Genomic DNA, 22,514 nt, shown 5'->3' on the forward strand with positions numbered 1-22,514 from the left:
CAGTTCCTTTTGCACTGTAGTCACTAAACCATGTGCCACCAGTGACAAATGCCTTAGGACTCACCGTTGTGCAAAGGGACGCAGTGGGATTCAGCACTTTCCCCCAGTGGCCGTTACAGCACATCTTCTCACTTCTCTTCCCAGGAACAGCACTGTCCTAAACTCCAAGGTCATCTCCGTGACTGTAAAGCCATTTCCCCGGTCTCTCCTCACCCCCCTGGAAATCGAGTTCTCCCACCTGTATAATGTAAGTCTTTCCTGGGAAGCTGCACCACCCCACATCCGCGTTTTTTTTCTTCCTTGCCAAGGCAGGAGGAGCGTGATGGCACTGCTTGCACGGGGAAACACAGGCATACTTGACCCACATTCACATCACTTCACTGTGAGGCACGGCTGTGGGCAAAAAAAAAAAAAAGTACATTCATCACAAAATAGGCTATGACAGAGATCTTCCTGGGTGAAGGGAGGGGAAAGGTTGTTTTGATTGATGCTTGCAATGTTCCTTGCAGATACCACTACAGACATGAGTATTATTGTTGTGGTCAGTACTGTAAAAGGCAGATGAAGATCCCCCCCAGGTTCCCCTGGCCAACCCCAAGCAGATGTACATGATGGATATTTACATACCCCCAGGTCCCTTCTTGTTCTGGGTTTCAGATGTCCTCCTGAGGCTCTGGAACATGAGAATTAGATCTGTCATGTATTTGCTTTTGGACAGGAAAAAATTTCTAAAGTGCACAAAGACAGCTGCAGAAGAAGTAATGATAAAGGTATTTCAGGGGCTTTAACCACACCTGGCCACCCCCTATAGGGTCATAGCTCTTTGGAGAACTGCGTCCCACAGCAGGACGGGGTGTATTTGATCCACTTTCCAGAAGGGAGCAGCAAAAGGATTCTGAATGAGAGGAGGGAGGAGGAAGGACATCAGTAGGTGGAGACAGGATTTGGAGTCAAACCCTTGCGTAGTCCTTGTGTTGATGGAGAGCAAAGCGAGGCATATTTCATTTTTACCTTTCAACCCAAGGGTGAAAGAAGCTGTTCCAAGCACTCATATCTGTGCTCCACAGCAGGAGCATCACAGACACACCATGCATAGAGTAGTGGAAACTGTTCAGCAGGACATTAATAGTTTTCCTCTTGCTCCAAATACCCCATAAAAAGCCCAGCACAGATTTGCTCCATTTTCCCCTTTTTTTCCTCCTGACAGGGAACCACCAACCAGACCTGCATCCTGTGGGACGAAAATGAGGGGTGAGTTTTGTGGCTTTCTCTTTACTCTCACGGGCCCATGTGCTTTTGGGATAAAATTGTCACAGTTTTAGCAGTGATGTGTCAGTCTGTTATAGTTGCTTGCACTCTTTACTCATTTTTTTCCTGCATCAACCTCCACGGCTGGCAAAGCCCTTTGCCCTGATGGGGAACAATCCTTCCTTCACACAGATGCATCTCTCCTGGTATTGCATATTAGCTCCAGTTGAACAGGGTCTTATATTTAAAGAACTAAAATCAGGTTTGTCAGTGTAGCCAATGAAGGAATCTGTGTGCCAAGAGCATCATGTACCTGCAGAAGGGAATCCTCTCAGTCTGAGCAAGGATGTCCTGTGTGCTTCTGCTCACACGGAGGGAGGTTTGTGTATTCCTTTGGCCCCAGTCCATGTTTCGTAAGAGTGGCTTCTCATTTTGACTCTTCCAACTATGGATGTTACAACACGAGGAATACATGAACTGAGACCCAGGACCATGGAGTCATCTGCTGATGGCTCTAAATTGGCATTGACATAGCAGTGTTTGGCTCTCTTCACTGCTCACACCAAATTGTGCACCGTAAGAAAAATAATGCATAATCAGAGCTTACTGTTGCAAATATAGCATGCCGTGGTGAAGTAGGTGTTGTGCTACTGTGATATAGTAATGTGATTTCCATGAGGATTGCTGCCATAGCTGACTGTGATCAGGATATCAGGATGCCTTGAGTGATGTGATAGAGGTTAGCAGGGAAAAAATTCCAAAGATATTAAATAATGTGTCTAATGTGTCAGGATCGTAAATTCCATATGGAAAATAGATGAGAAAAAATACTAAAAAAAAAAAAAAAGAAAAAAAAAAAAGGCATTCCAAAAGTGTGGTCTCAAATCCTGAACGAACTTAATGAGGGCCCAAAGTGTTTGATTTAATGGATTTTTTACTTTGCATCTCAGTCTGAGGACCAGCCTGACTCCTTTTCTGCTTACATTCAGTTTCCCCCCTTGAGATCTCATGCATTTGGCACATACCTCTGCTTTTATTATTATTTATTATTATTATCTGCACCATCTGAAAAATGATTTTATTCTTCTCCTTTCACGCTCCATTAAGTAGCATATATACACATAGGCGGGCAACATATTTGCAGTCAGTTCTTGTTGGTCTGTGATTAATTTGGCATGTATGAGTGGATCCAAATGAAAGCTGAGGAACCCATGGGAACTCTGAGCTTGTGAAACCACATCCGTGTTATCCACCAGGGCAGCGTTGGTCCCTCTGGCTTACCATGGAAATTGCTCCAGCACTCGAGGACAGTCGGTATTCAAGAGCAGAGTCTGGACCTCGAGTGCTCTGCTGACCTCACGCAGCAGGACATGGGTGGAATTAATAAATGAGGATTGTATTGTATTGCCTACGTGCCAGAGAGCAGATTCAGTCTGTAGGTCAGCCAAAAGGAGAGGGTTGTCTATAGGTGGGCAGGCTCAGGAGGAAACTTGGACAGGACCTCGCCTTCAGGACTGAGTCAGGATTAAAGCTCTTGGGTACTACTCTGGTTTTTGGCAAGCCAAGTTAGAAGCTGGAACCAATGCCTCTTCTGGTCTTCACACCAGCTTGAGTTTTTTGGTTTTGTGTGTTTTTCTTTTTTTTTTTTTTTTTCTTTCTGCCATATTTGTTTGCTTTTATAACCCTATCTAAGAAGCGTGTTGTGTCCAGAAGGTTGCGGCTATTTCCTTCTTACTTACCCCCTTGAATTATTTGTAGCGTGAGAAAGAAAAGAACAAAATCCAGCCTGCACATAGTAGGATTTGAGGTGAGGTGAGGGCATTCAGATTGGGTACATACATGCCAGATCTGGCACCGAAACGTGCCCGGCATGAGAAGCATGAAGGGCTGCCCAGTGCTGGACATTGCTTGAGGAGCTTGGATGCCACTGCAGATCTGGGGGCAAACCAGTGCCCATCGCCTCTGCCTTGTCCTGGCAGTTCTGGCTGCTCCTCATGCTTGTTCCCAAGGCTTGGCAGCTTGTTCAGCTTCTTGTCATCTCTCTGAGGGCACGGGATGTTAGGAATATTTTGGTCTGACCCACGGCGTCGAAGGATGGGCTCAGGGCTAAGAGCGAAGCAGGCAATTTCTTGGCACTGGCACCAGGGTTCAGTTCTCAAGGGTGGTTTCCAAAACCCCAGCAGATTGCACAAATGTTGCTGCTAAAGCTTGTCTTTGTGCACTCACACACTTGTTTTCAACCAGCATTTGCAGTCTTGAGCAGTTAAACTCTCCAAAATGCTGGTGTCAGCAGATTTTTCAAGGGGATGTTGCAAAGCTAGACCTGATCCCGTGAGCTCTGGCAAGGGGAGCTGCAAAGCTGTTTGCACAAGGTTTTAAAGCTGATTTGCCACCACTGCTGCCTCCTGGGAAAGTCTAATGAAAGGCAAACTCTGCAAACCCTATTGTCCAGGACTGAATGCCCACCTCCAGCTTGAGCTGCACCCTGGAGCTCTCAAGGGTTTTAGATCACAGTTTTTGATACTTGTTTTCTGATTGGAGCAAGTTTTATTTTTATTTTTTAGGTTACCCTGGGTCTGTTGCCTGGTACATGGCTGAGATCATGGCTGGCAACTCAGGAAACCCTGAGGTTCATTTGCACTTACGTGGGTTCCCCTTTGCTCCCACCTTCTCCTTCCTGCCACCTCTCTCTCTCTCTTTTAATTGGAAATTATCCCACTGGTTGGTCTCACAAGATGGTTGTGCAAGTGGGCGAATGTCAGAAAATCCCATTTCCCAGCTCTGACCAATTTAATGGCTCTACAGCTTCATTTCCCATGGTTTTCTCCCTGCCATATTCCCCACACAGGCCAGGACAACTTCCCATGGTGTTGCCTACTCAGAAGACGCTTCTGTCTCTTAATCTGGCTCCTTTGCTGGCTCTCCATGCTCCTGCTCCAAGGTTGTGTCCCCAGTGTCCCCAGTCACCCATCTGAGGCTGCAGATCTTGGGGATCCAACCTTCATTGCAGCAAACCTACCTCTGGATTTATCCCCTTTTATCCAATGTGACCGACCAGGCACAGAGGCAGGGAACTCGAAGAGCTCCTGCCTGTTACTGCAGCCACCTGAGCTTTCAATCCCATCCAAAAGATGCTGTGGCCCTTTAAAGGCCACTTAAAATCCACGGGCCGTGAAGGGTTGAACTGTAAAATTGCAATTAAAACCGACAATTATCATGTGGGCATGTGCTTCCTCCAAGACAGAGTTGTTAGAGCACATTTAAAAAAAGAAGAAAAAAAAAAGGAAGAAACCCCTGGTGTTCATTCATTTGCATTTAGATAGATATTTAAGCTAGTATTATTAATAATGGATTTTTGATTTATTAATCCCAGCCCCTACAAGTGACTATTAGATTCGTGGGTGGCACCCCTACGTCTCTTTTCTCTTCCTCTTGCCCCCAAGTCCTTACACCATCAAATAAGAGGGGAGAAGATCAGGGACTCATTTCTGTTGTGTTGGGTGCGGCAAGTATGATTAATGAGCTTAGCACTGACTGGGTAATTGAAAGTTGAAATCAGAGAATGATTTGGGATTCTCTGGCTCTCCTCCAAGGGTATTCATCTGGAGTAATTATTAGCTGCTTAGCCCTGCCCAAGTTAAAGCTCAGGCAGGATCTGATCGGGTGCTCTCTCTTTCTCTTGCTGGGATAGGATGGATGGAGCTGATGGATGCAATCATTTTATGTGCTCTCACGTTCTTGTCCACCACCAGATTTTTATTTCCCACCAGCCGTGGTTTGGTGCACCAGGGGGATCTGGCTGGTCTGTGCTGCCAGGGGACTCATCCCTTGCTCTTAGAGGGGCTGGCAGACTCCTGCCACCAACTTTTCTTCTCTTCTGTGTCTCCAAGAAGAGCGTAATAACATATAATAAAGCTAGGCATTATATTAACTGCTCTTGAGAGACCTTCTGAGCCTTCACAAATATTTGCATAAAGAGCTTTTTGCTCCTAGAAGAGAAAAAGCCTTGGGAATCTGTGGTTTTAATTCAAGGACACTCTTACCTTCCCTTGGGAAAGATCATCTGTTTCAGTAATTAAAGCCTTTAACCTATCTCGTTTAAGAAAAGCAGACCTTTGCTGTGGAGGGAGGTGCCCCATGCATACCAAGGTTGGGCATGGAGAAGGTGAGCGGGTTGCGGGATGAGGCTGGGTCGCATCCTCCTGGCTCTGTCCCAAACCCAATCCCCAGCCAAGGTGGGGCAGAAATCTCCCCTGAGGATTCACGGGGTGTTTTGTGATGCTGCCAGACAGAGCAGACTATCAATCTGTTCCTCCTGGGACAAGCCAGAGGAGCCCGAAAGCATCCTAGGAGATGCCAGAATTTTGCCCTAGGGTCGCTGCGCTTGTGGGGTGTCTGTAGTCCAACCATCTCATGGGTGTTGTAGTGCTGCTGAATTATCTGAGGTTCCTGATTTCAGAAAGGGGCGCTCAAGCTCTAATGTAGACAGTCCCAAGCTGCCTGAATTCCTGACCGCATGCCCTTTGTGGTTGCAGGAGAGCTGCTCTCTGCTGCGTGTTGCAGCATAGCGTGAGGAGCAGGACACTGTGCCCTGCTAGTTGGAAGCCTCTGATGCACTGAATAAAAAGAAAAGCACATTTTTTTCTTCTCTGTGCTTTCCAGGGTTTTAATGAAATCCCAGTCCTGGTGGTTACTCATTCATTGCCTTCAGAGAGCATCTACAATAGGTCTGTTTCTTCTTGTGCTCCCTGCCCCATGTCACAACGGAGGGTTTGTATCTACAGCATCCCATGGAGCCTTTCACACCGGCCCATCACATCCACCTCTAAATACCTTCCCTTTGAAAGAAAGTTCCTTAACAGCAGGAAACAGCTTCCTTTTTCTTTGGCACATCTTTTGCACATCATCTAGTGCACTCCCAGCCTTGCCACTGCCACACATCAAATGCTAACATAGCCTGCCTGTGTTGACAAAGATGGATGAGTGCCCCATGGTACAGGCTGCAAGGCAACATTACAGTCCCAAAGCCCCATGAGAAATGACTTCTCTCCTCTTTGCACATATGCGCTGCACATTATAGATTATATTTCCTGCTGCAGTACTCCAGCCAGGTGTGCAGGAGCCACCTCGCCAGTGCCACGTCCTTCATGTCACCCTACTCAGGGTGCCAGAGCTGGGATCCCTGTCCCAGCTCCCCTAACCAACACCTTTGGTTTGTTTTAGCTCCAGCTGCAAATGCTGCCTCTCCTGCACGTTCCCGTGGAGGGATTGAGGGGATGGTGGTGGACAAAAGCAGCGCTGTGCTGCACGGGGACATGTCAGGTGGTTGGAGTGAATTGTTTCCCCTGTGTTAAACCCAATTGAAAGTAGCCCTAACTCAGCCCAGCAGACTTTACCTTCAGTGTGCACCCAGGCACATTGAATTCTGGCCCCAAAAGCCCCTTTTTAGGATTAAATTAGAGTAGCCACAGCAGGGCTGATGCAGTGAAACCAGGTCACACCTCCAGTGCCCGAGGCTTTGGCTTCCCAGCTTGCTCTCAGGGAGATGAGACCAGGGCAAGCTGGTGCTGCTGGAAGCCCAGGGAACTGCTTCCAAGGAACTCTTTGGCCTTTGCTGAGTGACTCCCCAGAAGTCAGCACTGTCCGTGGGACTGGGAAAAGCAGGAGATGGCTTTTTCTCCGGGGCCTTTCACAGCACAGGATGCAGGAGAAGCCGAGCAGCACGATGCAGGGCTGGTGCTGCTGCCAACACAGCACAGTTTAATAGCTCTTGACAGAGGGGAAAGAGAGGATTCAGGGGCTCTGAATCGAATGCTCCAGTTTCTCCCTCACTTTCCTAGCAAAGTGGTCAAGAGCACGGGTGGAATAAATTAATTCTCTTTACGGAGCTGGCAGAAGTCCCACGAGTGCCCTGTTGGGAAGAGGCTTTGGGTTTGGCAGGGTTTCCCCAGCCTTGCCCCGGTGCTGGGTGCGTGCTGTGAACCAAAGCACCGTGGAGATCAGGACAGCTTCTGCAGCCCCATGTGTGTGTGTTTGCATTCCCACATGGGCACACATGCAAAATACATGCAAGGATATAAGGGGGCGAGTGTTTGGGAACAAGCGGGTGCCAGTGCCTGGCTATGGGTACAGATAAGTGTCAGCGTTTCTGTGCGTAATTGATGCAGGGTGCTGTTGGTGAGTCCCCGTGTGGATGTAGGGACACGTGTCTTATGCAAGTATCTGCAAATGCAGGGCAGTACTTGTGTATATTTTTTTTTGTGTATGAATGACACAATCACAGAATCACAGAATGGGTTAGGTTGGGTTGGGTTGCGTTGGGTTGCGTTGGGTTGCATTGGGTTGGGTTGGGTTGGGTTGGGTTGAAAGGGACCTTAAAGACCATCCAGTTCCAACCCCCTGCCACAGGCAGGGACACCTCCCACCAGCTCAGGCTGCCCAAAGCCCCATCCAGCCTGGCCTTGAGCACCTGTTTGCTCTGAAGCCACAAAGCCCTCTTGCAAATAGGAGGGGACAAGTTTAGCAGCCACATGGCCCTCTGTGGCCACCTGCCATGAAGATGTGGCTACCAAAGGTCTCTGGTGACACGTGGTGTCCTACTGGATGGTGTGAAGCAGAAATATGGGCTGTGCACCCATTCCCTGCTGCATTTCTCCTGAATTTCCCTTGGTGTTGGAGAGACAAACATCTGCAGTGTCAGGATGCCCAGCACCTGCCAGGTGGGAAATTCAGAGCAGAGTGGCTGTGCCTCCATGCACTTTTTTTTGCTGGATTGATTTATTTCCCCTTTACGAGTACAAGGAAGCCAGTCTGGATCCAGAGGAGGACTTTCCTAAAGGTCCTGTCTCTAAACCTGCAGATCCCAGCTGGTCTGTGTCCTTTGGAGCCTTGTTTCTCTCTGCTGGAAGCTGGAGGCTGAGGGGGGAAAGTGGTCAGGATGCAGAGAGAGGTCTGCGTGCCCATCTCATTGCCTGAGGATGGACAGGACTGACGGATGAGCTGGGAAATGGGTGAGAGTTGGCGCACCGAATAAGGGCAGGGAAAGCTCGACCCCGTTTTTGAAGAGGAGAAAAGGGCTTGTCTGCATTTTCACCTGACTGCTCGTGTGCTGCACTAGGAGATGAAATGTTCTGTTAAAATACAGCAGCAAAAAGAGGACACCGTGCCTGGGACACAGCCTTCATCTAACGATGAACTTTCTGTGTGTCTGGGCAAATCAATGTAAGCTTCGTGCCTCAGTTTTCCCCGAGTCTGCTGCGCTAATAACACCCGACAGCTCTTTTAAATGTCATAAAGGCCAGGAGTGAGGAGCTCCATTAAGTGACAAGAAGTAGGAAAAATAGGTATTATTACTTACTACTGACAATTTGATATCTAAACGTGAGATTTATGATTCTACTTGTCATGCACGTGAGATGAGCCCACATCATGTCAGCTTTGCCCGTCGTGGGAGCAGCAGCAAGGGATGCAATGTGAATTTTAGCCTTCATGGAGCAGAATGGGACCACAGGACCACACACCTGAGCTACTGGAGCTGGAAGATGGCACAGAGCCACAGGGCAGGTGGGGCTGAGCCCTCCTGGAAGGCAACAATGCCCTGTGTGAAGGACAGATCCCCCTCCCCTCCTCCCTGATTTACTGGAATTCCCTTTAACCCTCCGTCAGGAGCCACGGAAAGAAAAATAACTGACACAGCAAGGCCAGAAGGCCCCGTTAACCCCCCCGGGCTGCAACACGGCATGTAATGATTTTCTGAGTTGTCAAAACCTTTTCCAATGCTGTGCAAACGCTTGGATTCAATTACAATAACGACCCTCCAGACCACATGGATTAATCTCCCGGAGCCGCCCTCTGCTTGAGGCCAGAGCCGCCTCCCAAGGTGGTTTAATGGACACAGGTAATGCTGGTGGGGTGGTTTGTAAGGCAGGGAGCTGGGGCCCGACGGAGAGCCAGAAGAGAAATTCAGTCTTCCCTGGAGCCTGGTGCCTTGCAGGGAGGCTCCAAGCCTGACCCAGCGAGAGCTGAGGACCTGCTGGGGGAAAATCTGCAGGTCTGAGGAGAGTTTTCCTTCCTCATGTGGATGGGAGTGCAAGAGCAAGGTTCATAACTGCAGTGACGAATTATGTCTGTCCTCAAAATCTTGACTGCTATCATCTACAGATGGAGAAGGAGAAGCTGAGGGAGCGTCACCCACTGTCACCGAGGAGGTGCAGATCTGAGCCAAGGCCCCGAGCTCCCGTCCTCTGCCACGGCTCTTCTGGTGGCTAGGAGCAAAAGGCAGCTGTGTCCCAAACCAGGCAGACAGGACACACAGAGGAGGCAAGGATCCAGGAGAACACTTGGTTTTTGCAGTGGATGTTATTTATTTAGCGGTGGTTTTATCTCACGTATCAAATCTTAAGGACTGCTGAGCATCCTTCAAGCCTAGGCAAGGCTCCTGAATGATCTAGGGGCACCCCGCAGGATTTGGTGCAGGGATCACCAACAGCCCTGCGATTTTTATTTATTTATTTATTTATAATCTAATTTCAGCCTTCATACTGCCATCTTTGGGATGTCATTTGGGATATACGTGCCTTCCAATGTCCATAGGGGCCAAGTGAAATCTGCAGTGGTGCATCAGGGGCTTTCTACTCCATGTGTCCCATGCATGGGTTAAAACCGTGCTGGAGGCTGTGCTGACATTTAACTGCGTGTGCCAAGGGTCTGTTTAGTAGTGCTGTGGCCCAGAGCAGGGGTGCAGCAGAGAATTACAGTGCAAATACCTAAAATCCAGGCTGCTTCAAGAAAAAAAGCAGCTCCTGGATCACGGTGATGGAAGGAGAGCAGAGGGAGCTCCCTCTGCCCAATATCGCTGAAGGATCTGGGTCCTAGCTGGGAAAATCCACCTTCAGCTGCAAGGATACCTGGAGGGGACGGATTCTTGGTGCTGAGGGTATAAATTGCAGCTGCCAGCACGTGGGGAGAAAGTAGCATCAGCGTAGATATGGGCAGGGCTGCAGCAGGCACAGCTGCAGCATTTTGCAGGCAGGAGCGGAGCAGTGATCGGTCCCAGCAGAGGCTCTGCTCTTCAGCCCCATAGGATCGACTCAGGGTGAGGAGGGAGATTTAATTTGCTTTGTTTGAGGCTCCTGTAACGTGGCAGAGGGGGAAAAAAACTGCACCTTAAATGTGGCATTGACTTAGCACGATGGAGCAGGGAATGGTGTGGAGATGATGGGGAGGTGCATCCCTTCGCAGTGTCCTCAGGAGTATTGTGTTAATGGGACAACACTTTTTCTGACTTTTTTTCATGTAGCTCTAAGCAGAAATCCCCACCCACCCCCTTCTTTGAAGCTGCTTTTCCATCCGTTTAGGCACCGCCGTCTCAGAAGCATTGTTACAAATGGTATCGTGGCGTGGGCATTTCCCCACTTCCCAGTCCGTTTCCACCCGATTCGTTCAGTTTACAAGCACGAAAGATGCTTCTGCTAATTGCCAGCTCTGCTGGCTCCTCCCGGGATCTGGGAAGCAGCTGAAATTGTCCTGGCTGCTACATCTTCAGCGGCAGTAAAGAGCCACTACCGCAGCCGGGGAAGCAGGGCTCGCATGACTCCTATTACTGCCATGCCTGAGCGTTTCACAGCCTCCAGTGCGCTGCTCTTGCAGCTAGAGCTGGACAACCCCCTGCTTTTCTAGGTCACTACTGGTTCTGAAGTTTCTTTGGCGTTTGCCTTTACCCGGATTAAGGTTTTAGGAGAGTGTGAGCTGTCACATCCTCTGGACGTCTCCTGCCCTATTCTGTTACCCGTGGGAAGGTGAAAGCTGGGACCGGCAGCTTCACCGCTTTGGTCCTCCCCTGCCCATCTCCTCCCTGCTCAGTGCATGATGGAGACCTTGATTCACCAGCCAGCAATGCTGGGAAGGGGCTCTTGGATGGGACGGGGACAATACAGTAAACCTGAACACACCCCAATGCTGTGATTTCGAAGCTATCAGGACCCCTGAGTGCCAAACAAAATGCCCTGATCAGCTCCATCCCCACTACATACACATGCACATGCTTGGACACCCTCTGATCTCCAGCTCCTCTCTCCCCAAGTGTGTTTTATTTTGTCCCCAGTAGCTCCAGAAACTTCCTTCTTTGCAAAATCTCCATCGCTAATTCCCTTGAGAAAAGCTGAGCAACTCCTGTTGCTATTGCTGATGCTCACTTGCTCCTTTCCTCCGGATATTCCCCTCTCCCCAGCTTCCTATCAGGGTGGGAAGCAGCAGCAGGCGTCCTCCTTATCTGCAAGCCCGGGCTGATCTCCTCCTGCTGAGGCTTCTGGCTCCAGGTGCAAGCTTGGCACCCTGGCAATGCCAAGACACAGGAGAAAAGTTTCCTGGGGGGATTTTGCATTTCATCTGTGGTGATGATGCTCACTGGCTTCGTCCCATGCTCCGTGCCTCCCTTCGGAAAGCAGCTCCCAGGAAGTCTGAATGTGTTTTGCTGTTACTGGCTTAAAGCCTGAAATCTCAGCGGGTGTCACAGTGGGAAAAAGTCATACAGGATTTCTGAGCTGCCCAGCTCGGGAGGCACAGCCCCAGTCCTGCTCTCCCCATGGCCGAGAAGGCTGAGTATTTCAGGGAGGTGTTTTTGGCGAGCAGGAGCTGCTTCGCTCTCCGCAAGGACATTGCAGAGCCCAAGGTGTCTGCACAGGGCTGCAGGAGGCGCAGAAGCTGGGCTTCATCTCTCAGCCTGCCAAGGGAGAAAGCGGTGATGGATGCATTTGGCACCGGTGTGCATGCATGTTAGGAGCAGGTTTTGGGGCAGATTGGGGTGGATGGGCTGGCAGGAAGGAAGGATGCTTCACCCCCACGACTGTGCCTTCTTCTACATAATTTCTACATGAAAACCATCCCCGATGCTGCAAATCACAGACAGGACAGCGCAGGTATTTTACAGTATAAATTACTTTAACCAGCACGGTCATCGTTTGCACTGCCTGGTAATTGGCAGGTATTTAATTAGCCGAGGAGTATTTCCATGTCCTGCTGCTAAGTGGGAAGTCAGAAACTCCCCATCGGGTGAATACCCTTTGAGTCCTCCAAAGCCTCTTCGTGCAGCACGGCTTCATTTCGGCACACAAAATCAGTGCAAATTTGCACAGATGCCGCAACAGCTGTCCGATTAGGGCAGGTTAACTGGCTGGGGACGGGGTGCTGCTGGAGGCGTGAGATGAAATCCTCTGGCCGGGTGTCTTGGAGAGCACTCTGTCCTTCGTGGTGCCCAGATGGAGAGAGAGGAGGCAGGACGGGTAGGAGGGAGGAGAGAGCTTAATGGAGGAATGCTGCTGGGAGGAGAGAGGTTTCCACCAGCCCGCATCTCTGAAAGCCATTTTCATTAGCAGAGAGTGGGTTTAAAAGGTTTGGATAGCAATCCAAAGGAGCCGGCAGCGTGTTTGGTTGCCAGCGTCGCTTTGGTTAAACACATTCGCAGCAGCAAAGCTGGGAAACGAGTGCCCCTCCTCCCCCGTGACCTGCTTTCCCGAGAAAAGCACAAGCAGCCCCGTGCTGCTCCACTCAGCACCTGCTCCTGCTCCTGCTCTTTGCAAATGCTTTGCTCGCGCCCACGTTCATCAGCAGGGGAGAGCAGGAGTGGGGGCAGACCTGACAACGCTGACCACTTAAAGCAGACCCCAGCCCTCTGATCGAGCCGGGTTCTGCCCCCCCGGGAGCTGTCACCATCGACCCTCGGTGAGAAACCATCTGATGGGCAGCCCGGGGAGCTGGGAATGGGTTGTTTGAGGAGAGGGGCAACGCAATCTCAAGTATCAGCATTTATTTATTAACATTTATTAGTGCACCAACCTCCTCCCTGCATTAGCATCATCTTTATTTCCCAGCGGTTCCCTCCTCTCCTGCAAAAAAAATAAAAATAAAAATCCAAAGCAAACCCTCGAGTAGATTCCTTCGCACACCCACGTCGGTTAAGCCAGAAATCCCACCAGTTTTTATGTTTTGCTTTGCATTTTCTTTATCCCACTCCCCCCCCCAAACCATGTAACAAACTAGCATGTAATGTGGCAGGACATCCATGGTGGCTAGAGCTGCAGAATAACGATGAGCAGCGATGCAGCACCACTGAGCCAGGATGGATCCAAGCGACCTTCAGGAACAGGCAGCTGCTGCTTTCCGAAATTTGACTTGGGAACAAGGGAGGCACTCCAAGCATTCAAGGGGCTGTCAGCTCTGCTCAGCTTCCACAAAATGCTCATTTTTTGCAGAGCACAGAGGGAAAGGAGGCCACAGAGAAAGGAGGGAGCGGAGGAAAGCACTGATGGAGAAGAGGTGCTGCTCACTGAGCTCGCACCCATTCAACCTTCCCGCTACGTGTGTGTGTGCCTCTTGCTGTCCCCTGGCCCTTTGAGCTCCTCATCGCCCTTTGGGCCTGATCCAGAGCTCACTGATGTACAGCTGGAGGTCTTGGTTTTGATTTTGGTGTTTGTACAGGATAATTGTTCCAGCGAGGCTCAAAGTCTGTCCCAGGAGCAGGATTGGATTGTAACAGGCAGGGCAACCCAGCTAGAAATAACCTGCTCTTATTGTCATCTGTATGGACATTAAGCAGTATTTATTGCCCAGAAGAATCTTATTAGCGTGGCTGAAAGAAATGATGAGAACGCTTCAGTGTATTAAAAAAGTTAACCCCACGACCCCTCCTTTTCCTCCACCTCCACCCTTACTCTCACGGGAACGGGGTCTCGGATGCTCCGCTGCAAAACGTGAGCTGCTTGTGCTAAAAGGAGGTGGCAAAGCACAAGCGACCTTTCTCCCAGCAGCTCCAGAGCAGTGATGTGAAACGGTGCAAACGCTTAATTTGTCTTGATGAGACCGGTACCTCCTGTGCCCAGCAGCAGCGCCGAAGGGTGGCCTGCTTGCAGTTTGACAGGGATGTTTGCTGAGCTCCTTTGCTTTCAGCTGCAAAAAAAAAGCAGGCACAAAAGGTGTGCTTCCACTTCGAGCTGACCCAGTATTCCTCTGAGTTTTTGGGGAAGAACCGAGAAATGATCAGTTGAGCAGAGCCCCAAATGGCTCAGCAGCCCCCCTGCCCAGATTCAGGATTTGTTTGCACAGTGCCAGACCCTTCTCAGATGACTTCTTACACCCTTTCCCCTACGCCAGCAAGCACCTTCCTTTTTTTAGACTGCTTGCCCTTGCTTCGCCTTTAATTCCCCTTTCTCGACTGGAAACACAAGCACGTGAAGCTATCCAGAGTTCCCAGGTCCAGAAGTATCTGTTACCATGATCCACTTGCATCTGTGAGGACTTTATTCTTAGATTTGTGTGGGTTTTGCTAAGTGCATTGAAGTAATTTGTACCTTTAAAGGACTGCATCTCCCTCTTGGTTACGGTTAATCTTTAATCCAGCATCTTCATCTTTGCCTGCAGCACCTTAATTTGGCTTCTTGATTTAATTTCTTTTACCGTCTGCTACCTCCTCCTATTCCCAGCCCCTCTGTCATCTGCCTGATTTATTTTTCTTTGTCTCTTTATCTACTAGCCCTGCACTCAGCCATTAAAATTTTCTGATTTAGGCTTCTGAGAAGCAGCATACCCTGGAGCTAGTGTTTTTGTGGTCAGGGAGCCATCCCTCTTCCCGACCTGGCTCTGGGGCATCCTGCGCTCTTCGAGCTGGGGCTGGGATCTCTGCAGCACTGTTTGGTTGCTGGCTTGCAAGGTGCTGCTTACAGGTAGATGACATAATTTTTTTGTTGTTTTTCCATCACTGACTTTGCCCCAAAAAGCTGGGGAGAACGGCAAGCTTGCTGGGGTCATTTCAGAGAAGTGGAGGCTGAAAACCAGAGAGTGCAAGTGGCGGGGATGCGTACCAGAGCTGGGATCTGCAGACTCTTTGTTCAGAGCTAATAACACACTTTCGTCTTCCTCTTCCCGTTCAGTCGCATTGACCAAAGCAGTGTTCAAAATCCCCAGCTGGACAAGCAGCTGTTTAAACAGGCAAGCCTGCTGCCCTCTCATTTCCAAGGTCTTGTGTGTGATAACCACAGAGGGATGGCTGTGTCCATCGCCCCACGCCAGCCAGCCTTCTGCTCTGGCTGGGGCTCAGGGCAGCTTGGAGTACTTTGGGGCTCTTTTGGGGTCATCTAAGACAAAATGTTGTGCTGCAAGCAGGGCACAGCCACCACCGTTTCTGAGGCATCCTGGCCATGCACGGAGGTGGATGGGAGATCTCTCTCACCAGGTGTCTGTATTGCTTTCACTGCCTTTCCACTGAAGGCATTTATACACCCTTGACTAGCCAAAGGGAGCGTTTCCAGCTTGTTAACTGCTGGCTGCAATGTCTTACATTTACTTTAGCATCTGGCACTCTTAGAAAAAGCCTCTGTTGCCTTGTTTCCCCGTTCTTCCTAAGCCTCCTTTCCCATGAGACTGGAACGTGAGACCATGGCGTCCAGGCGTAGTAAAGGATGTGCTCAGCTAAGGCGCCTGGTCCCTCCAAGGATTTCCCTGAAATGTTTTTGGTACATATGACAAGGCTGTTGCTTATCACTTTGGTGTGCTGAGCCTGATTCTTCCTAGCACGATGGGACTGCCTGCAGAACCAGCCACAAGCCTGCAGCATGCCGAGCATTTCACTGCAAAATTACAGCAGGAATTCCCTCTGTTTAGGAAAGGTAGCTTCAGCAAGTCCCAAACTCTGGTTACAGTACTCTCACACTGCCTGCTGTTGTCACCTTTTTCCCATGATGACCCCAATACCTAAAGGACTATTGTTCTGATACTCTGCTGCAGCAGGAGAGCTCCAATGTGCAACTTTGCCCCAAAAATAAGATTCAGAGGCATGGCCTGGGCTTCTAGCTTTAGATAGCCATAATGAGTTTAAGAGCAGAGGCTAAAATCTTGGAGGGACAAAATATTAACTTCTGTGGAAAGCAGTCCAAGGTCGTCTTCTGCAGTTACTGGCAGGTGAGGCGACCTGATGATCCCAGTGCTTGCGGGCTAGCTAAATCTGAGAATGAATATTTCTTTTTTCTTAAAGCCATGAAGTCACGGGATTATAGGGAACTGTAGGCTTTTCTGTTTCTATTTCACACGGTTCTGCAGAAGAGTTTGAAAATATCATCCTTTCAAAGGAGAAAATCCACAAGGCAAAAAAAAAAACCTTCAAATACGCTCTACAACAAACACCCGCACGGTACTGCAGGCTTGAATTCCTGATGCTGTGTATAAGTCTAGCTGTGATGCTGTGGGAGGGATCAGATTTTCTATTTCTCAAACAATCATTTAAGATGGGGTTATGAAGGAGAGTTTCCCCAGTTCTGATCGGCTAGTCACCTGGTTTCCTCTGCAACATGAATATTGTGGTACCTCAAAGGGGTTTTCACATTTGTTTCTGTGTTAAGGAACAAGGACACTCGCAGTGACTTCAGCTTCTTCACGTCTTCTCTATGGCCCACGGTACTGGGTCTTCTGCATTAAAGCTTTGACACTTGTGGCATGTGCTGAGGATGGTTCAGCGGGTTACTGGGTGGGACACGCTGGGCAGACTGGTCCTTCTGGGGGTCTGTCTGGGTGAGATGTCTGTCCTGTGGCTGCCTTTGGCAGGGACATTTGGCAGGGAAGTGCAAGGAAGTCCTATGAGGAGTGGCTGAAGGAACTGGGGTTGTTGTGTCTGGAGAAGAGGAGGCTCAGGGGAGATCTCATTGCTCTCTGCAACTACCAAAAGGAAGGTGTGGGGAGCTGGGGGTCGGCCTCTTCTCACAGGTAACTAGTGATAGGACTAGAGGGAATGGCCTCAAGTTGTGCCAGGGGAGGTTCAGGTTGAAAATGAGGAGACATTTCTTCTCAGAAAGAGCAGTCAGGCATTGGGACGGGTTGCCCAGGGAGGTGGCGGAGTCACCATCCCTGGGGGTGTTCAAGGAAAGGTTGGGCCTGGCGCTTAGGGACATGGTTCAGTGGGTGACATTGGTGGTAGCAGGATGGTTGGACCAGATGATCTTGGAGGTCTTTTCCAACCTTAATGATTTTTTGATCCTAATGAAGTCGTGATCACAGGGTACAGGCCCAGCGGTCGAGGCCTGCTCTCCCACCCTACACATGTCCATGGACTGAGGCAGGAGGAAAAGGAACGGTGCAAGAAACACCACGTCTACATTTCAGTCCTTCCTTGGGGCTGTGGAGAGGGGCTGTAAAAGGGGACAGTGCCTGTTAATTGTCGGCCACCCTCCAGCAGAACGGTGTGGATGGTGCGGCCTTCTGATGAGAGTCATTACGGCTCAGCATCAGCTGTATTTATGGTGCCTGAAAAGATTATCTCCAGATAATCTTACGGGTATTTAGCCAGCCATATGCTTTATTTCAATGGTAATATGTAGTTCTTTGTGAGTTTTAACATTGTTTATGTTAATTACGGCTTCAGACTGGATGCTGCATATGGGCTTTCTTCTTCTTTTCTTTTTTTTTCAAGGGCTAATTTGCAGATAGTAAGTAACCTTGTCCCCTGCAAAATGCTCTGATTCAGTTAGCCATGATTACGAATTCACAGCTGGGAAAAGGCTTTGCTTTTAACCTCCTTACAACTTTCTCTTTCTGTCCTTCCCTCCTCCCTCCCCACACAAAAAGAGAAAATCTCCAATACTTCGCGTCATCCATAGATCCCGAATCTCTTCTTAAATCACCACTCTCTCCATTTACCTTGTGTCAGTTCTGAAGTGAATTAGCTGAAACCATCTATTATTAGGGGCATCTAAAAATACACACACATATACATATATATATATATATATATATATTCCTACTCTGGTTTAATTTTCCTCGCATCAAGCAACTGGATCAATAATAGGTTTCTTTTTTCCTTTTTTCAATTTTTTTTTTAATGAATTAATTTAAAAAATAGTCATTAATCTGATTATTGATTCTTTCTTACTGGCAGAGAATTGCTTTGTTTAGTGCCAGGTCTGTGCTGTCAGGGCGGAGGTGAGAAAAAGGGCATCAGTGCCACACAAAACTCATAAGGAGGTCTCAGCAGCTGAAAATGAAATTAATGCCCTGGTCTGTACCCCAATGACCACACCATCCCCGTCTGCTGGGGCTTGTTTCCCAGAAGATGAAGAGCCCTTGGGTTCAACAAAAGAATTTGGGGTAATATTCATGGATGCAACTTAGGGATCATTGCAACTTCTCTTCCTTCAGTGGTTGGAGAAACTCAACTGTCGGGCTTGAAGGGGAAGTCAGATTTGTCATAGTGCTTAAATGAGGGACCTACAAGTGACAGATTATCTATGTACCTACCTACCTACCTACCTACCTACCTACCTACCTACCTACCTACCTATCTATCTGTCTATCTATCTATCTCTATAATTCTTTATCTCTTTATCTCTTTATCTTTTTATCTATTTAACTATCTACCTACCTACCTACCTATCTACCTACCTACCTACTATCTATACCTCCTGTTTTATTCTTCCGGGCCACTACCACATGGGACGGAAGAAGGACTGCTCCCACTTCTGATAAGAGTGGCTCTGGAAAGCTGCTTTTTTTTTTTGCTTTCAGTAAAGAAACTGGGGAACCCAACCACCAGCTGTACTCTTCATTTATTGATTGAGAGTTCAGCGTGGCTCAGTGGTTTGAGGAGCGACTGCTTACTCGAAGGAGCACCATTAGTGCCCTCTTAACGCAACTCCATCCCTTCACACCTTTTCGGTGTGCCTCAGTTTCCTTATCAGTTAAATGAGGTTGACGACACTTGATTTTACACAGATGTCACCAAACTGGTGCAATGCTTGAAATTCAGACTGGGTTTTTCTAGGAGGAAGGGTTCCACTCCAGCAAAGCCAGCCTGACTTGCTGGATGTATGTGATATCTCACAGGGTTTTCAGTAGCATTGCTGAGAGTTCAGCCTGGCTTTCAATTAGTGGATTGATGAAAGACAAAATAACGTCTTCGATCATAGGATGACCCTGGGAAATGGTTTTGCAGCTTTTATCCAGTTCTTAGGAAGGCCTAAACTAAAAAAATCATGATTACTGCTTTGGCACTGATAGCGTCCAAAACTTCCTGAGAGTCTGACATGTTTTAGATTGATTTTAGCCCATCTTTAGCTCAATGTTTCATTTATTTCAGTGTTTACCTGTGTCATAAGAGACCTTTCACAATGGTTTTAGCAGCAGATCGAAGTTATATATATTCTCTTTCTAACCTGTTTCTTTTTCCAAGAAGTGCAAACCCTTTCGTGTCCCTCGTACTTAGGATCCATTCACTTTGTAATCCAGCCCCGAGGTCCTGCAGAACCTCTGACTGTGCCACACTTGCTGCAGCAAAATGATTGTACATTTTTTTTGTCCCGAGCTATTGTGCAGAGCCAGAGCATTTGAAAGGCGCTCTGGGGCAGCCTTTGGCTGGAAATGAAAATTGCTTTTGGGAATCCCTCAAAAAGGATTAACTTTGACTTCATCTCTGGTTCTTCAAATTAATAATCAATCTGCCAGCTGGACCCACGCCAAGCGCTTGCATGACCTGCCTGGTTAGCAAGGGGGGGACGGCCCATGTGAAGCCAGAAGTAACAGAGTCAGAGAATTACTGAGGTTGGAAGAAACCTCTGGAGACCCTTTATATTATATATGTCATAAATATATACCCCGTTTTTAAACCTCCTTCCTGATCCATGCCTCTTCCCACAACAAAGCTCCTTCCTTTGTGCAAATTCCTATTCAGAAAAGCATTTCCATTTCAGAAAGTCCTTAAGCTCCTGTTTAAATCTACAAGACAGTGCTTAATTGCTTTTTCCCATCAAGTGCTCAAATAATGTTCATAGCCATGCTGTAACATATGGTGAAACATTTTCTCGTGGAACGTCACTGGAATTACACCGGAGATAAATCTGACCACAGACATCAGAGACAGAACAAACTTGTCAGGTTTCCTGCTAACCCTCCCAGTACAATGTTTGTTTTTTTTTTTTTTTTTTTATGCCAGTCTGGTTTGGGGATTTCTACAATTCCTCTTTGACTGGCTCGTAATCAGTCTGACTACACTGTTCTCTGATATTCTGCCCACGTTTTCCCTTTAGCACAGTTCCTCTTTCTTCCCTCTCCTCTTGAGACCGCCTGGAAATAATTCTGCTTCCTTATTCGTGTACCTGTATTCAATATTTGTGAATAACTCAAATCCTGCTCCTTTTCTTTGCCACTGAGCTGTGAGCAGGGGTTTTCCGTTGCAAAACCCGTATACTTTTCTGCAGAATCAATGGTTTTGCTGAGAAAATGAAGGCTCGGTGCTGACGTACAGCTGAAACCTGTACACACAAACTCACACAAATACCCAACCTCCCTTTAAGGACTTGTTCGTTACAATCCCCATTTCTCCTGCAGCTTTTAATCAGGCCCATGATGAAGGCATTTTGCATGCAGCTGCAATATCCCCTTGAACAGATCCCACAAACAATCTCTGTTTTACACATTTCAGTGATTAAACCACTTACGATTTGAAATCTGCTGTGAACCACGAGGCTTTTGCTAAGCCTTGCTGGCTGATCCTACACACCCTTGTCTGGGCAGAACTCAATCCCCACCCCACAAGAAGGCAACTCCTTCAGATGTGACCCCCTAGACTATGGACAGATCCTGTTAGATCTCTCTCGGAGGCATTAAATATGCCATGTGCAGCAGATATTGCCAGGCAGGCTCAAGCATTTCGTAGGCACAGCTGGGACACCCCAAAATCACACAGCTGGCATTACTCATGAGGTTTGGATACAGCTGTGAGTTTGAAGCCTTCCAGTTGCAACTCAATTGTGTATTTTTAGGAGCTTGTTAGCAACCACGTGGACAAGAAATTTATTTTAAGATGAAGAAACACAAGCTGAATTAAGAAGTTAGGCTGATGAAAGTTCAAAACATCTAAAGCATTATTCTGTCCTGCCAGATTAATTCTGTCCAAAGGATTTCAGGGCAAAGAGAACAGGTAATTAAACTGACTCACAAAGAGGAAGAGGAAGATGAGAGACGAGTTCTACTTCTGAGTTTAAAACCGGTGGGATGCACATGCCCTTTTGGAGCAGCAGCCATTAGAATATCCTGAGCAGCTTAATTTTTTGCAATAATCAATTAACGAGAGCTGGATTTTCATTTTCTGCTAAATGGCATAGTTGATAGAGATGATTTACCCTGAATTTCTGACTCAGCACCTCCCACAGCACCCATTGTTTGTGTGATTTATCGCAGCTTTTAAAGTGACAAAACCCGGGTGGCTTTGATCCAATCGATTTCTTTGAATCCAATGGGATAAATAAGCAGGCAGCAGACCTGAGCAAAGTGGGGGGAGGATAAAATGGGGGGTTTTTCTCTTTGTTGTCGTTTTTGTTTGTTGTTGTTTGGTTTGGTTTCCTAGATATCACTATGTGCTCTCTCTGAGCACCTAGAAATGGGGATCAGAGCATGCCAAGTGTGGCTTTGGCTTTGGACAGACTTTATTCTGATATTGCACTCACTGCTGTGCTCTCAGTTTTTCTGCCATGAGAGAGTGAGACGGGGCATAGCATCTGGGGAGCAGTATTTGTTTTCTTATACCTTCCCTGGGGTTTCCTATTTCAGTAGGCTTTCTGATCTTTTTCCTTTTTTTTTTTTTTTTTTTTGGATGAGGTTACTTTCATTGATGCGTGGCCCAGATCTGTCCTAGTCTACTCTGAGAGCTGATAAATGAGTAAAGCTGGGCTTCGGGATTGAAAGTGATGTGAAGGCAATTGTGTCCACACGTTTCAAGAGAATCCAAATTGCTCGTGGCATGGGGTGTGCGTGCGTGTCAAAACACCCATATCTGGTGTGGAAATGATAACTTCAATGGTGTTTCTCTGTTGTGAAAGCCTGTTTAACGAAAACAAGTTAAGGGTAATTAGAAGTCCTTTTAAAAATGCTTTCCCAGATAGCTGCAAAGCCATAAATGAAAAAGATGACCGAAGCATTAAAAAGCACACACGCAAAGAAAACAAACAAACAAAAAGAGCAAACACAAGCCAATAACTACAAAACCAACAGCCTGGTTTAGAGGGAAAGTAAAAGCTGGTGTAGAGATATGGAGGAAGGACAAATTGATAGCAAGCAACACAAATTAAAAGCTTGAAACAGATAAGAAGAAAAAAAAAAGATGGAAGAATTTTATTGTTTGGGATTGTTAATGTGAGTAAAAAGGAAAATTTAGTGTATGCTAACAGAAAACAAATCCTAATGATATTGGTTTGTTACTAGCTCGGAACGACAGATTTATTTATAATAATGGAGAA

General features: G+C 47.8%; 1 protein-coding gene across 13 annotated transcripts in view; it reads left to right on the forward strand.

The window, feature by feature from the left end:
* Positions 1-22,514, forward strand: part of ADGRB1 (adhesion G protein-coupled receptor B1) — a 259,849-nt gene that overhangs the window by 150,469 nt on the left and 86,866 nt on the right. For all 13 annotated transcript variants that reach the window (XM_048048948.2, XM_066990793.1, XM_066990795.1 and 10 more), the window contains 2 exons: positions 145-247; positions 1,208-1,251. In XM_048048948.2, coding sequence (XP_047904905.1) covers positions 145-247; positions 1,208-1,251 — 147 coding nt within the window. The remainder of the gene's footprint in view (positions 1-144; positions 248-1,207; positions 1,252-22,514) is intronic.

Source organism: Anser cygnoides, chromosome 2, assembly GCF_040182565.1.
Source record: "Anser cygnoides isolate HZ-2024a breed goose chromosome 2, Taihu_goose_T2T_genome, whole genome shotgun sequence".
NCBI lineage: Eukaryota > Metazoa > Chordata > Aves > Anseriformes > Anatidae > Anser > Anser cygnoides.